This window comes from Bicyclus anynana, chromosome 3 (genome assembly GCF_947172395.1).
Source record: "Bicyclus anynana chromosome 3, ilBicAnyn1.1, whole genome shotgun sequence".
Classification (NCBI taxonomy): Eukaryota; Metazoa; Arthropoda; class Insecta; order Lepidoptera; family Nymphalidae; genus Bicyclus; species Bicyclus anynana.
The window spans coordinates 13,574,852-13,590,611 of NC_069085.1; the positions used below are offsets into that span (position 1 = coordinate 13,574,852).

The following is a 15,760-nucleotide window of genomic DNA, read 5'->3' on the forward strand; positions in this document are numbered from 1 at the left end:
TTGTGAAAATAATCGTTAAGGTACTGACTTAAGCATTCACTTGTAACAGAACATCGAGCATTCAACATTTTTATATTTGTCAAACTGAACAACGAGCCGAGTCAAGCATAGAGCCCAATATTGCTACCGGCATCTTGAGAATTCTAACGAACCCTCTACTCGATGTATCCATTCCAAGCAAATTTGCTCGCTAGAATGCTCGATAGAATGTTCTCGTATTTTTTCGTGATGCTCATTCATTCGGTCAAATGCTCGTTACAAGTGAATGCTCAAGTCTATCAGCACCTTTAAAGTTGGCATGGTAAGGACAGGTTATAAGGAGGAGTGAAAGTTAAATTACAATTTTATAATGGCATGTAAAAAGACTAGATGAGAGGAAGGCGACGGAAGAGATGGTTGGAGTTTGTAAAACAAAATATGTGTGTAAAAATAGTTAGTGATGAGTTTATGTACCAGAGTTACACATAAGTGGTATAGTGGGCGATGATGAACAAAAATAAGTACAATTATGGCAGTAAAAAACTATTAATGTATTAAAGAAACACCACTTACTCGAGACACAAGTAACAAGCAGCAGTTCTAAGCACTGTTTGATCCAAAAGTGCTGTCCTATGTGTTCCCAGTTCTGCGAACAGATGATGTAGAGCAAACGATCAAACACGCGGCGGCGCACGCTACCGTCGTACACTTCGAAGAACTTCGCACGTATATGCGGTTGCGGACAACGCAAGCCCGCTAGGAAGGCTGGTTCGAGCTTCATTGACAGTTCCGTCAGTTTTAGGTGCTCATCTCTAGAATTAAGATGTAAGATTAACATTGACCTCTTATAATAAAAGGACGCACAATCATGTAGAAAATTTCACTTAAAAACTGGCCAATTTTGCTTCGACAGACTTTGCCTAAAGGCCTTTAAATATAGTCCAATACTCAATAAAATCCCAAATTCAGAGCAAATTCAACCTTGAGGATTTAGTTTAAGGTAGAATTTGCAAATGTGACTACTTGAATTCAGTGCCAAGAAGTTGTGTTTGGCACTCATTGAATGGGGTCGTTTTTTGGTCACTGATTGTGCATCTACTGTTTATTAGGAGATCGATGAAGATTAATAATAAAAAATCGAATATGCAAAGCTGAGTAAAATAACTTATGCTTGGCGGACCCCACTTGGTGACTGGGTGGTGAACAGTAAGTCGAAGAAAAATAATATTAGGACCATGTTACGACCTCTGATTTTAAAGACGGAATGAATTTTTACAATGTCATTACATTCATTAGGTCTAGTAAGGTGGAAGCTGCTAGATAAGGATTACGAGAAAAAACTCTTCTCTTCTCTCTTTCGTCCTTTTTAGTCTCTATTGGTCGAAAATATATTTTAAGATCCTGTATCCTGGCATGAATCCTAGGTCTACAATATGCAGTCGTTGGTTCATGACTCATAAGTAGGTTTTAGGTTTAAAGAACTAATGCCGAGTTCAGACTACTTGAGTATTTTAGTCGAGTACAAACAATTTTTGCATTTACTGCCCAAAAATCGTACTCGACTAAAATACTAGTCCAAACTAGGCATAAGAGATATTGATAGTCTTAAACGGGAAACGACGTAGATTAATACAGTGATGTTCAAGTTACCTGTATACATAATTAATAAGGTCCAGGAAGTGTGCGTTCAGGTCCAAATCATCCGGGAATCGTTTCTCCACATACTGCATCAGCTTGACGAGCAGGATGGACTTCTCGCGCAACGAGGGCGCCGCCCCGGCCGCCGATCCTTTCCATTTCACCCATTCTTCTACCATCCGGGTGATTGCTTTCATTACCTATAATACAAAAAATCATCATTAAAAAAAAAACTTCTACTCTACAATACGAGACGTGATAGTGGATAGGACAAATCCGGGTCCAGGGCATGCACCTCCAACTTTTCAGTTGTGTAAAAGAAATTAAATATCACGTGTCTCAAACGGTGAAGGAAAACATCGTGAGGAAACCTGCATACCAGATAACTTTCTTAATTTTCTACTTGTGTGAAGTCTGCCAATCCGCGTGGTGGACTAAGACCTAACCTCTCTCATCCTGAGAAGAGACTCGAATACGGGTTAGTGATGATGATAATAATGATTATACAATAAATATTATTTATTTTGTAGGTTTCCCAACAGACAGGACTGGCCTGCTTATGACAGTGGATTTAACTTTTAGAAATGCCAAAAACATAATTGATTTATTCTTATAACCGTTCTTTTAGCTTTTGGTTAGAGAAAAATAAGAATATTAAGAACTTGACAAAACTAATTTCGTAAAATCAAGGATCAAATCTTCTATATCATATACAGAGCATGTCTTACAATTGTAGACAACAAACTTTGAGATTTTAAACAATTCTAAGATTACTTGTAAAACAAAGATGTTATTGTTTACCTTGGCATCATTGGTTTTTTCTATAAGTCCGACCAATATTGTTCCTATAAACGTTTTCCTGGTTTCAACCGGCATAACTGAAACCCTTGCTTTCAAGAGGTCCAATGCTAATATCTGAAAAAAAATATATAATGATCCTTAAGTGTCAATGTTCAACAACCAACTTTTTAAATCATCTTTATTTCATAGTGACATCCCTGGTTTCACCCACGTAGTTCCCGTTCCTGAGAGAATGAAAAAAAGGGAGATAAAATATAGCCTATGACACTTACAAACAATGTGACTTTCTAGCGGTAAAAGAATTTACAAATCGATTTAGTATATCCAAAGATTACAATTTACCTTACAATACCACAAACTTTACCTCTTTTTAATATTAGTAGTCTCTGACTTCTTCAAAACTTACTTAACAGTTTTGGATGATGAAAACAAACGAAAACTTCCTATTTCTTCTATCTTATCAAATTTGGTTTAGCAATTTAGATGTGAAAATAAAACATGAGATTGTGATGTTGAGATTTATATATATAAAGGGCGAATCCCGGTTTACCACTTAACATCAGTTGGCCCAATTTGGCCAGTTTGCCCATAAAAAAGAGACGAAATCTTAGCATCCCGGACTTGTAACGAACGGGTGTAGGGTTAACGAATTACTCACAAGCAAGTCCGAAGTAGCAGCGTCTGGGTTAGGCGCGACATGGTCCCGCGCCATCCGCTGTAGCACCCTCATCAGCGGCAGCAGCAGCCGGTCCACGTACCCCGCGCTGGACGCGCAGCACGCCTTCAACATCATCAGCGGGCCGAGCAGAGCGCCAGCACCGCTGGCCGCGCCCGCACCCCCCGCCGACTTCTCGTACGTAGCCAACCCCTCGAATGCGTACTTACTCACGCACGCGTATAATGTTTCCAGTTCTTCGTACTAGAATGGTAAAACAATAACACGTTCAATGTCGGCATTGATGTGATTTAATCTTTAGTAACATCGTTTTTCCACAGTGCTCGGATTGCCAAATCGGATGGCCAAGATCGGGCAAAGTGGGCGAGATTATTCCGGTAAGGGGACCGCACATAGTAGGACCACGCTAGAAAGAAGAAGTATTTTTCCACACTGAAAGATAACTTTTTTTTCTCAGTCAAGTTTTGTTTTATGAGCAAAAGAAATACATCATCTGTGAAAATTTAAACCATCTAATTATTACGGTTCATAATATACAGCCTGGTGACAAATGGACGTACGAATGGACAGCGGAGTCTTAGTAATAGGGACACGTTTTACCTTTTGGGTACCGCTTCCTAAAAAAGCAGGAAATACCTGTGAAGCTATACCTTGCCATTGATTTAAAGAGAAAACTTATCTATTGCTAAAAAAATCGTTTCATTGCTTTCATTTTCGTCAATTGAATACAAGAAAATTATGAAAAACAAAAATAATAAAAATTAAACAACTTGGAATTTTTCATCTTACTTTTGACGCTTGGATCTTTGCATTGGATGAAGCTACGCAAGCCGCCAGCCCTCGCTGCAGAGGTTTGAGCGCGGGCAGTATCTGTTCCCGCCTCAACACTCTGAACAACAATTAAACAACACGGGTGTTTTAACTTACCTTTGATGCTTGTGCAGCTCCCGATGGCTCAGTAGGAAACAGCGCAGTCAACTTGGCCAGTAGGTTGTGTGTTAGCCGCACAATCTTCGCATTGGACGAAGCTACGCAAGCCGCCAGTCCTCGCTGCAGAGGTTTGAGCGCGGGCAGTATCTGCTCCCGCCTCAGCACTCCGAGCAAGAACACGAGCAACTCCAGTGCAGTGCACGCGTTCGCGCACGCGGCCGCGTTCGTGTCCGCCGTTGAGAACACCTGTCACCAAAACAATTTATTACTGAAAATATACACCGTGTAGTTTCCTTCGTCTTAAACCGAAATTCCACAATGTACCCAATGTATATTAACCATTAGTGTTATTACAAAAAAAAACAAAGTACAATTTAAGGAGTTACGATTGTAGCAAACTATCAAAAATCGATCATTTTAAAACATCCTGTATATTCAAACACCTACCTATTCGCCGCAATGCCGCTATGCGACTCGTCGGTCTCTTTGAGGTCATTTACTTAAACGAGGTCCAAGTTCAATGATTTCATACGTACGAAACAGAATTAAACAGGATGTTTAAATTTTTTTTCGGTAGGGTGTGAATTTGAGGTTATTTTTAATATTGTTAAGGGGTTTCTTGTATTTGACTAATAACTGTCGGGGCGGTGAAACTAGCACGGTGTATACTCCTTAGCTTATATGTATTGAAAATTCTTCCTAATAGTTTTTTTTACTATTAAAAACGCTATTACAAAAGTTTTTCTATCTTATAATGCTATTTTGTTTCTTAATTAGATGGATGGTTCACCGTATCCGACTTGTTGTTTTATTTGGAGAGTTACATTCACAACAACAATAAAACAAACAACTGCAATTTTACCACCATACATAACAATGCTGTATACTGTAATGGTAGTACTCAAGTAATGCTCAACATAAATATCCAACCAAGCCTGCTTCGGCTCGCAGAGGTGCAACCCTCAATAGTAACACGCAGCGTCGTGACTGCTGCTTGGCCTACCACTCGTCCCTACTCCGGCGTGCGATACTCCCCCTCGTGTACCTATAGCTAAGGTTTAATAAGACTATATTAAGTATATTCACGTACCTTATCCAACCAGGCCAGCTTCGGCTCGCAGAGGTGCGGCCACACGTCGGGCTTGAGCGCGGCACGCAACAGTAGCACGCAGCGCCGCGACAGCTGCTCGCCCGGCGACCCGCCCGCGCCGCTCCCGCCGCCCGCCGCCGCTGCCGTCGCCGCCCCCGCGCCCGCTACACCGCCTTCATTCACCTACAAATCAATATCATCAGTCACGAATCTTGCGTATTCCCAGTGCCGGGTCAAGGAACCTTGATGCCTTAAACAATGTTCCCATATGGACCCTCTTATCTTAAGGACACTACTACAAAGAACTAATTAAAAATTTTACTATACAGCACATATAGGAGCCGAATTGCATAACTAATATCTTATCAACTCAAAAATATAAACTTATTATGTTTTCATACAAAGTAATTCAAATAATTCCGACTATCCACGTAACACACGCCTTTATCTATCCTTGCATTTTAAATTACGTCAAACTTGGCTACGTTATAATTATAAGGATGCGTATATGGTACACATTTTAAGATCTATTTACAAAAGAAATATCATTTACTCAAAAAATATTAATTTTTAAAACACATATTCCTTGAACATTTTTAATTAATTTTTGGTAAAGAATATAACCACGGTGTTATGGGAAAGTGCGAGGACCTCATTTATGAGTGTTACCACAAAACGCTGCATCTGAAGATACTAATCAGTGTAATGTCATACCATCAAAGTCAGCGGTCAACTATTGGAATGTTCAGCTACAAACCTGGCACGCCAGTCTCAGCAGCAGATTGACAACAACGTCAACATGTTGCCTGTCCAGCGGTTTGGCGGCGTCGGGCTCCAGGCGCGACACGCTCGCCTGCGGACTCGCCCAGCCAGTGTTGAGCGCCTTGCGAGCTTCGTTGCCGCTCTCGTCCGAGGACATGCGTTTCATGGCGCCACTTGGCGATGTCGCTACCTATAGAGAAAGTACTCAAGAAGTATATATAAACAATATTAATTTCGTGTTGTACATGGAATAAGGATCCGAAATATATCGATATCAATTAATAAAAGTTAAGGATTACTTTTCTAATTATACTTTACTAGATTTAGGAAATCTTAATTTAAATATTTTTTTAAATTTTCCAAAAGTAAAAAACGCTGTCCTCCATTTTGTGACATCGTAATAGCCATCCTGACTACTGAAAATCAGGCTCGCAAAAGTATGAGACAAGAAAATATTCTCATCTAAAATAATTTTATTTACAATACAATTATTGTTATGTTCAAAATAATTCAATGTTTATCCATTTATTGTTAAAAAATTCAAAATTCATTGTTAAAAAATTTAAACAAGTATATGAGAAGTAAAAATATAATGAAAAATCAATTGCGTTACACACCACAATATCCATGGGAGTGTGATCGCGTATTCGTTGCAGATCCCATTTTAGTGCGACTTCAGCCAAATCCACAGCGAGCCGACGGTGCTCCAAGGATGCTGTGGCCGAGAAACCGAGGCGTTGCATCGCAGCCACCATATGTCCAACCAGCGCGTGACGCACTGGATAGTATACCTATGTAAAACAAAGCGCAAATGCATTGTGGTGGTCACACACACATAGATTGTAAATGAAAATGCTACTTAAGCATTTTCGTAATTATGACGAAGTCAATACGGGCGGTTTGTCGCCAGTCGTTCCTAACTCGTCCCTACCAACGCTCGTGTTCTAGTATTCATTAACCAGTCCGCTTAAGTAAGACATTTTATATACTTTAAATTTATATTATTCGTGTGTATCAATAAACGTTAATTAGTTCGTCTACTTGATTTATTATTTGGATTCCTGACAGAGGCACGCATTAACCTTCTTTAGCCCATTTATCAATCAATCAATTCCCACATAATCATCTCCTATAAATACTACTACTGACAGAGCAATTATTAACAATATTAGTTTCATTTTTATACAGATAGTATAAGGATTGATATTTCAAGTTTGTTTATCATTTGTTGCATAAGTGGCAAAATTCTGTAAGTTGAGACATTATATCATATCAACTCTACTTAGAGCCTTGAGTGGATGAAACAACTATTGAAAGAAATGTCAATGCACCAGCTTGCACATACGCAAAACTGAAACGAATGTAGGTTCATCATACATCATACATCATAGATAGATAGATCTAGACGCCCAAAAAGCCGTCATTTACGATCCTGACGATGACATAAAGATCGACAATGCTTCCCAGGCAACACAAACACAAGATACACACCGTCTTCGCAAACGAAGACGAGGTCCCCGATACCTGACGTCATCCGGACGTGGGCTTTTTAACTCAAAACCTCGGGGGCGCCCGGACTGAACACCCTTTTAGAACCAAGCCGAGGTCTGAGTCTCAGAGGAGACGTCCTTAGAAAGTCGTTCCGCCTATCTATTCTGCTAATGCCTTCGAGCCTCATCAGGCGATGCTTCTACGCTCGTCCAAACCCCCCTGGCACTTACATAATCAGAAAAAAATTATACATACAAGTCGCAAGACATGCATGCAATCAGAGTCCTCTGTGGATCTGCCTAGTTAGTAAAGACGAAAAGTAGTACAGACCATGAGGCTTTGTATAATGTAACTAAAGATCGCCCATAAACTTTGGCAATACTTTAGATGCATGCAGTTTAAGCAGTATGAGAGGATGATTTCACCTCGAATCACCTTGATTCGGCGAGCACCTTGAATACTGTTCAAAGTGTCTCCCACTGGAGAGGATGTATATCTCACCTTGTAATGCCTCACAACGAGCTGCAATATATGGAACAGCTGTTGCACCGAGTGGCCATCTTCCACAATGATCTTCTTGGTCCAGTGCGTCAGCATGGTGTTGCCGTCTTCCATCCGCTGCGGCATGGCCGGCGTGAGGATCTCGAGCGCGGCGCGGACCACCGCTCGCGCCTCCACGGCGTGCGCCTTCAGTAGACTGTGGAATACTAGGGAACAAACAAAACACTGATAAGGTAAAGTTAAGTTACATTATGAAAAAGCTTTTATTTGTAAAGCTGTGATAGCCCAGTGGATATGACCTCTGCCTCCGATTGGTGTGGCTTCCGAGGGTGTGGGTTCGGGGCATGCACCTCCAACTTTTCAGTTGTGTCCATTTTAAGAAATTAAATATCACGTGTTTCAATCGGTGAAGGAAAACATCATGAAGAAACCAGCATACCAGAGAATTATCTTAATTCTCTGCGTGTGTGATGTCTGCCAATCCACATTGGGCCAGCGTGATGAACTATTGGCCTAACCCCTCTAATTCTGAGGGGAGACTGGAGCTCAGCAGTGAGCCGAATATGGGTTGATATGGGTTGATGACGATCATCATCATCATCATATCAGCCGACGGACGTCCACTGCAGGACATAGGCCTTTTGTAGAGACTTCCAAACATCACAATACTGAGCCACCTTTCTTATGCGGCCCATAGTTAGCGACCAAGTCATCACTGGCACTGAGGAATTTCGGACGAAAAGATGTCGCGAAGTTTCCCGAATGCAGCTCAGCCGAGTTGGATTCGACGGTTCACGAAACAAATAACCTACAGATAAAAAGTTTAACTCACCTTGTAATACGATACGCTTATGAATAGCGAATTTCGCAATAATATGGCTGAGAAGTAAATGCCCATGATACCTGGAACAAATAATTATGTTATGATTCTTCTTCTTCTGAGATGTTTCCACGCTTATAAAAAATACGGGAGTCGGGACAAGCAACTTTTGGGTCTATGCATCCTGGTAATATATATTTTTTTAATAATAATAATTTCTCATAGGATATATTGTTAATGTTACACTACGGGAGGGAGGGTGGGGGAGGGATGGCTGGGCTTAAAAAGATAAATATCACCTTACCTAGTAGCAGGGTCAACGTAGTTTTTGCCAAGCAAACACGGCCAAGCAAAGGTCATTAGGCGACGCAGTTTATTTCCTTGTTTTTTGTTATTGGCATCATGAATATGGGCTGAAGCCTGTTCCAGCAACAGACACGCGAACTGAAGCAACGAAATGCGAACGGCGTCGGAACATGCGAACGGGTTTTCTGGATCTATCACCTAGAAAACAAATTGCTGCTATAGGAATAATCTATATGTATATATAAAAATGAATTGCTGTTAGCCTCGCTAAAACTCGAGAACGGCTTAACGGATTTATCTTATCTTGGTCTTGAAATGTTCGTGGAGGTATATGGAAGGTTTAAAAGGTAAGAAAAAATCAAATAATTTCCGGGAAAACCCTAAAAACTGCCCTTTTCTATTTCCCGTACAAACGTTTAAGAGTCAAGCGGTAGGGGTAAGGTAGGGGTAGGGTATGGGTAGGGTAGGGTAGGGGTAGGGTAGGGTAGGGGTGGGGTAGGGTAGGGTAGGGTAGGGTAGGGCTAGGGTAGGGTAGGGTAGGGCTAGGGTAGGGTAGGGTAGGGGTAGGGCAGGGGTAGGGCAGGGGTAGTGTAGGGGTAGAGGTATAGAAGGGTAGAGTAGGGATAGAGAATAAGTGCACTTATGTCAAAACGAAGCTTGACCGGGTCCGCTAGTTTTCAATAAAAGTCATAATTAGAAATAATGGTTTTTTGATCAACTTCAATAGTGAGATAAAACCCTCTGTTTTAACAGAGACAAAACATAATGGCTCATTTGAAGTTAAGCGAAAAACAATCAACTATAGCTTAGCAAGTTCGTTGATGACACTCCCATGCGGGCGACGGAGGGAAAGACTGCGCGGGTGTAAAATCGTGCGTGCGATGAGTGAGTTGTGGGATTTTCATTCATCGCTACACGCCCCCCGGCCCGCGCGGACCATCGGGGGTGTTGCGAACGAACTTACCAAGCTATATAACCAGAGCATCACTTCACAGACTACACTATCTAAACTGTTTTTCAAATAGCATGAGTAGTGGGTACGGTGCCAGTTGCCTTATGCTCATAATACGTACTATTATCGCGAAACGCGGCCAACTTTCACGAGCGAAACGAACTGTCACCCGCACGATGCTATCTAAAAACACTTTTGCATGATCGAATGCTTCATTTGTCTGCCAAGCATAGGTATAACATGAATTTATTTCCATCAAAAACATCTTAGAAACCAAAACAGCAATGCTCACTGTAAGCAAGCAACACTCACAAAATATGACTGTGAAGACTAAGTCAAAAAACTTTCTCAAAAACAGAATACGTTAATTAACATCATTGGCCATTGCAAATATCACACATCTCCATAAATTCCCTTAAGACTCAAAATGTGAAGAACTCAGATCCATAATACTTTGTAACAAAAAAAGAAAAAAAATCATACATACAGCCGAACGTAGAACCTCCTCCTTTTTGGAAGTCGGTTAAAAAGTTATATATTACTTACATTATTTATGAACACAGATACAACATTGTCTGGATTGTCTTGATATGGTGCTGGCGGTCCTCCGACTATTTTCTGCCCTTTTTCAAAACTGACCGCAAAACATGGAATTAGGATCATCTGTAACACTTTCGCTTTGAGCTCCTGAGACATGGCGTCGCTTGCGAAATGATCCACAAAACGGAAGAATGCCGATCGCTTCCAATCCACTGTGTAGTTTTGGGCTACTGTGTTTTCTAGGAAATCTCGGAGAAACTATGAACAAGATTTACATTTTTAGATGAAAAGGTTTTTTTCATTCACACTTATGGAACAAGATTTTAGCAAGGAACAACTTTGTAAATCGCCATGATTTGATTGTATAATAGAAGCATCTGCACCTATTTTCAAAAGGATTTGCATTAAGATTAGGTTATAATATCATACACTATTCTCTCTTGGACTATTGCTTCTAACAACTTTTAATATGCGTGCAATGTCTGTAGCTTGGTGTTAGAATATTATGAATATTACTTATTGCTATTAATTATAGCATAACCAAAAATAAAAAAAAACCTTGTCAAATACAACACTAAATACGCAAAAAGGCACTAGTGGCGACAACAACAAAGAAAACATATAACCTCACCTGGAAATCTGGAATAAATCGATCACACAGAGCTCGTAAAAGTTGGAACAACAAGTCAATGTTGGACGGATGATGGCAGAAGTAATGCAGCAGGATTTTGACTATCAGTTTTGGTTCCTTCCAGTGGGTGCAGTCGACATTTTCCACTTTCTTGTGAACTTCCTACAAAATTATCAAATAATATTTTAATAAAACATAACACAAACTATATAATGAGTGGACAATAGTAAATATAACATTATTATTTACTTAGTCGAGGTTACTACACTATTGATGAGTTCCTTAACGACAAAGGTGCTTGGAGGCCATTGGATCAGCTTCCACCTTCACACAGGAAATAAAACTATAAGAAATTGTAATTTAATTGTTATCAAATGTAAATTGTAATACTGTATGACTTTTTTCAAAAGAGCAACTGTTGAGTTTCTTGCCGGTATCTTCTCAGCAGAACCTGCCTTCCGAACCGGTGGTAGAATCTTTACAAATAGTCAACTGACGTGTCAAAAGTGCTTGTAAACTGAGCCTACTTGAAATAAATGAATTTTGAATTTTGAATTTTGAACAACCCACAATGCTTTAAACTGCAGGACAAAAGTGAGGACAAGTCCAAAGGTTCACACTGTATTCTTTTGAACTAATAAATGTCTACATTACGTCCCATTGTTCAGAATGATACATACGTGATACTGATCACTGCACCAAATGCGTTTGAGCAACTCAATCAACTCGTGCTGCGTCGAAAGCCATTGGTCGTCAAACTTTATCAGCAACGATATCACACGGACAGCTTGGAACTGCATCTCGGACTTATCCACTGGTGGTATAGTAACAGTGGTTCCAGGACTATTGGCTGCCAGCAGTTGCATAAGCCGAGCCTTCTTCGATGTATGCAAAGCCTCCCTGAACGGTGGACCCGCTTCGGAATGTTTGACTAAATATATGAGGAAACGGCTCCATTGTTGGTCTCTTATATTGTTGTCGCTCATTATTAGATCCAATGTCTCCTTTGGATACCTGTGCAATGGAGAACAATTAAAAATTTAATTTCAAATCCACAGCATATTTACTGTAAATATTTAAATAATTGAGACAGATTGTTCACGGAATTGTTTACCACAGTATTCAGCGTGTTATCAACAGAGTGCCTAGTGGGAGTTTTTAATGTTTTCATACTGTGACGATCGCGTAAACGTAAACGCGAATTTCTAAGGAATTGAAACAGCGCCATCTAGTGGCACTAGTGAATTTCTAAGAAATGGAAACAGTTGTACAGTAGTGCCACTAGATGGCGCTGTTTCAATTCCTTACAAATTTGCGTTTACGTTGACGATCGTCACAGTATGAAAACATTGAAACCTCCCACTAGGTACTCAGAGTCGTGAGGCCATATATGGTGATAGATAGATAGAAGTAAATAAAATTATTGATGGCTTCAAGACCCAGTTGATAACGCACCGACGTAATGACAGACCATACACATAAAAGAACTTAACATCGATCTATAATCATCAATAAAAATAATATAAACCAAGCAATTAAATAGCATATTAAAAAATAAATATATGTTGAAATGTCTTACACATACACATCTTACACATGAAACTTACCTAAGTAAAAACTTCACTAAAGGTTCCCTGAACGGCGAACCAGCCTCTATCAGAAGAGATTTCTCGGTGTGGAATATAAGTCGACACAATACGTCTATAAAACGAGGTGAGGCGGCCGGAATTTGATGGAATATGCCGATTAATATGATGATTTTCTGTTCATTCTCCAAATTCTTGGACACACTTTGGAGGAAATTGCCACCTAAAATAAATGTGTAGACAGTGAAAAAAACTAACTAGGTTTAAATAATATATTGTTTATTTGTATAGCTTAGTAAAATATAATTATAGTGGCTCAAAATGTTGATTTCCTATATGCAGGGTTTCTAGTTGTTGTACCCTACCCTCCAACCTCCATATTATATATTTTTTAAAAATTTCTAAACGTCGAAAACGCTCTCGCCCATTTTGTGACGTCACAATGTTACTTGATGTACTAAACGTAAAACTAATTATTAACTTATATTTTTGTCAAACGCTCCGTTTGATAAAATATTTGTTAACGTGACGTCATGGAACAGTTGAAATGTAGACCATCATGGCTGACTGCGTATTGGCTCGTATTTTAAATAAATATTTAAAAATTAAAATTGATTTTTTTTCAATGTAGTAGAGTAAACTAGCCTACTGCACATAGGTATTGTAAAAAAATCGGTCCATAAATGACGGAATTATCGCTGGACATACATAAAAAAAAACATGCATACAGCCGAACGTAGAACCTCCTCCTTTTTGGAAGTCGGTTAAAAATATAATATAACTCAAACTCACCTCTATTAGTCTGTATTGAATAATCCAAAAGCTTCTTCAACAATTGCAGCAACTGTTCACACAGCTTTTCACTGAAGGTGGAGGGGAAGAGTTGTGTCAAATAGGACAGTCTCTTAGCACCGTTCACGCTCAGGTTTCTGTGGTCGCCCAGCGTCAGCAGTAAGGGTCGCATCACTGGATGAACCATTTCCATGTCTATTTGGAAGCCTGATAGGAACTTTTGCATGCATTCGAAACCCGCCTGCAAAAACAATTTAAAACGCGAGTATTAAAACATAATTCAAAAAATTCAAAATTAATTTATTTCATCAAGGCTCAGTATACAACTTTTGAAATGTTAGTTGACTATTTGTAAAGACTACTTCTTTGTTTCTTTTTCGCATGGCTAGGATATGGAACTCTCTCCCGAAGTCAGTATTTTCTAATTCTTACAACCTGGGCATCTTTAAGATGTGAGTGAATAGGAATCTTCTAGGCAAGCGCGTTTCAGCTTAGGCCACATCTACACTTACCATCAGGTGAGATCGTGGTCAAGCGCGAGCTTATTCCTTGTAAAAAAAAAAAACTATCACCGGTTTATACATTTATGGCATCATACGGTTTGATACATCTACGATGCGGAGTAGTTGATACTCCGCATCGTAGATGTATCAAACCGTATGATGTCAGTGGAGACCAACCATTAAACAGCATCATTATCAGCCTATTTTCACAGTTCATACAGTCAGGCCTTCCTGCTTTAGACTAACTGATTCCCAGACATTTAAACCTTCAATCATTGTTACAATTTCAAAGAGTCGTATATTACAATTAAAATAAAGTCCATGCTGCGTAAACTAAACTACGGAATACATACTGTAGTGTTTGTGTCTACTAAAGAGATACCTATATCACAGTCTCATATATATATACCCGAAGTGGGTGTAGAGGGGCAGTTTGTCAGTGTTCTCTGTCGAGGGCAGACGTGTATGGCTGGTCATACAAGAGTAGTGGTGAGCTAGTGATTTACTTCTATTACAGTAAGGACGAGGTTCCTTACACATGCTACAGAAGATAAGTTTTGATATTACACAGATGACAGTAGTAGTGGCGCGTCCGGACAGTGGACTGACGACATCAAGCGAGTCGCAGGGATTTACTGGATGCAGGCGGCTCAGGACAGTGATGTTTGGAAGTCCCTACAAAAGGCCTATGTCCTGCAGGACGTCCATCGGCTGATATGATGAGGATGATGATGATAGTAGTACCCTATGTTGACTTAATCACAGATATGGATTTTTTAAAGATAAGCCATCAGAACTAACTTGTTGCAATTCCTGGTCATTCTTCTCAAGCGACTTGTACAGCACTTGGAATATCTTCTCTCGGCAGTGCTTCTCCTGTATATAGTGGCAGGCGGCCAGGGCTTTCAGCGCGGAGGCACGCAGCGGCACCAGGTTGACGCCCTTGTAGCACGGCAGCTTGCCCAGCATGGCGTCCTCCGCCTCGCAGAGCGACAGCAGCTCGCGGAAGAATACCTTATGCTCGTTTATGTTCAGATCTGTCAATAAACAAATGTACAAATGAATAATAATAATATTAACTATTTTTCACAAAAATACCGAGGAATACGTGCGATTATGCTGTCGAGTCAAACAGGAATCTTAGAGCGTATCATCATCAACCATCCATGCATCCCCGATTGGACATATGAATCTTAAGTAGTTTTTGAATTTTGAAAGTACCACGACCTTTGTCAGGTGGATTCGATGCCGACGAATACGAAGGTCGTAGCCCCACGTAATTGGGGAAAGGGGGCTGCACTCCTGCCTGCCGAAACAGTCTCCACTAAAGAATCTTACCGACCCCAACGATCGGTCGTCCGGTATATAAACCACTTCAAGGTACTAGCCCTGAAAGCAGTGTCTTTAGTTCCTTGGCGAATCACTTTGTTCCAATCCGATTAAAATCAGTAAAAGCGGAACAAAATAATGGTAAAGTATGGTAAAATGTATGTAGTAGTATAATATATACAAACACACTCATTTATCATCATCAAAACGCGAGTCGAATATTTTGTAAAAACATTTCAAAAATGGAAAATATGACAAACCTATTGTAAACAATCTTGGTTTTAACGTGGTACAGAATGTGGTGCCGTCCATCAGACCCATCTGCGCGTTGGCCGGTTGATGGCGTAACAGATGTTTCTTTGGCGGTATGATATCCGCCAATACTTCTCTATGAGGATCCATCACGTCAGTCACTGTTTTATTTTGTAGCTCC

General features: G+C 40.1%; 1 protein-coding gene across 5 annotated transcripts in view; it reads right to left on the minus strand.

Moving 5' to 3' along the window:
• Window positions 1-15,760, minus strand: part of LOC112058277 (transcription-associated protein 1) — a 58,142-nt gene that overhangs the window by 32,971 nt on the left and 9,411 nt on the right. For 4 of the 5 annotated variants that reach the window (XM_052890142.1, XM_052890148.1, XM_052890156.1 and 1 more), the window contains exons 12-29: window positions 15,588-15,757; window positions 14,800-15,035; window positions 13,496-13,736; window positions 12,725-12,926; window positions 11,798-12,131; window positions 11,118-11,279; window positions 10,493-10,744; window positions 8,993-9,192; window positions 8,701-8,771; window positions 7,869-8,074; window positions 6,494-6,667; window positions 5,872-6,066; window positions 5,115-5,297; window positions 4,022-4,270; window positions 3,077-3,337; window positions 2,419-2,532; window positions 1,630-1,817; window positions 553-791 (exon numbers count right to left, since the gene is read on the minus strand). In XM_052890142.1, coding sequence (XP_052746102.1) covers window positions 553-791; window positions 1,630-1,817; window positions 2,419-2,532; window positions 3,077-3,337; window positions 4,022-4,270; window positions 5,115-5,297; window positions 5,872-6,066; window positions 6,494-6,667; window positions 7,869-8,074; window positions 8,701-8,771; window positions 8,993-9,192; window positions 10,493-10,744; window positions 11,118-11,279; window positions 11,798-12,131; window positions 12,725-12,926; window positions 13,496-13,736; window positions 14,800-15,035; window positions 15,588-15,757 — 3,677 coding nt within the window. The remainder of the gene's footprint in view (window positions 1-552; window positions 792-1,629; window positions 1,818-2,418; window positions 2,533-3,076; window positions 3,338-4,021; window positions 4,271-5,114; window positions 5,298-5,871; window positions 6,067-6,493; window positions 6,668-7,868; window positions 8,075-8,700; window positions 8,772-8,992; window positions 9,193-10,492; window positions 10,745-11,117; window positions 11,280-11,797; window positions 12,132-12,724; window positions 12,927-13,495; window positions 13,737-14,799; window positions 15,036-15,587; window positions 15,758-15,760) is intronic. The other variant, XM_052890147.1, reaches the window with a different exon arrangement.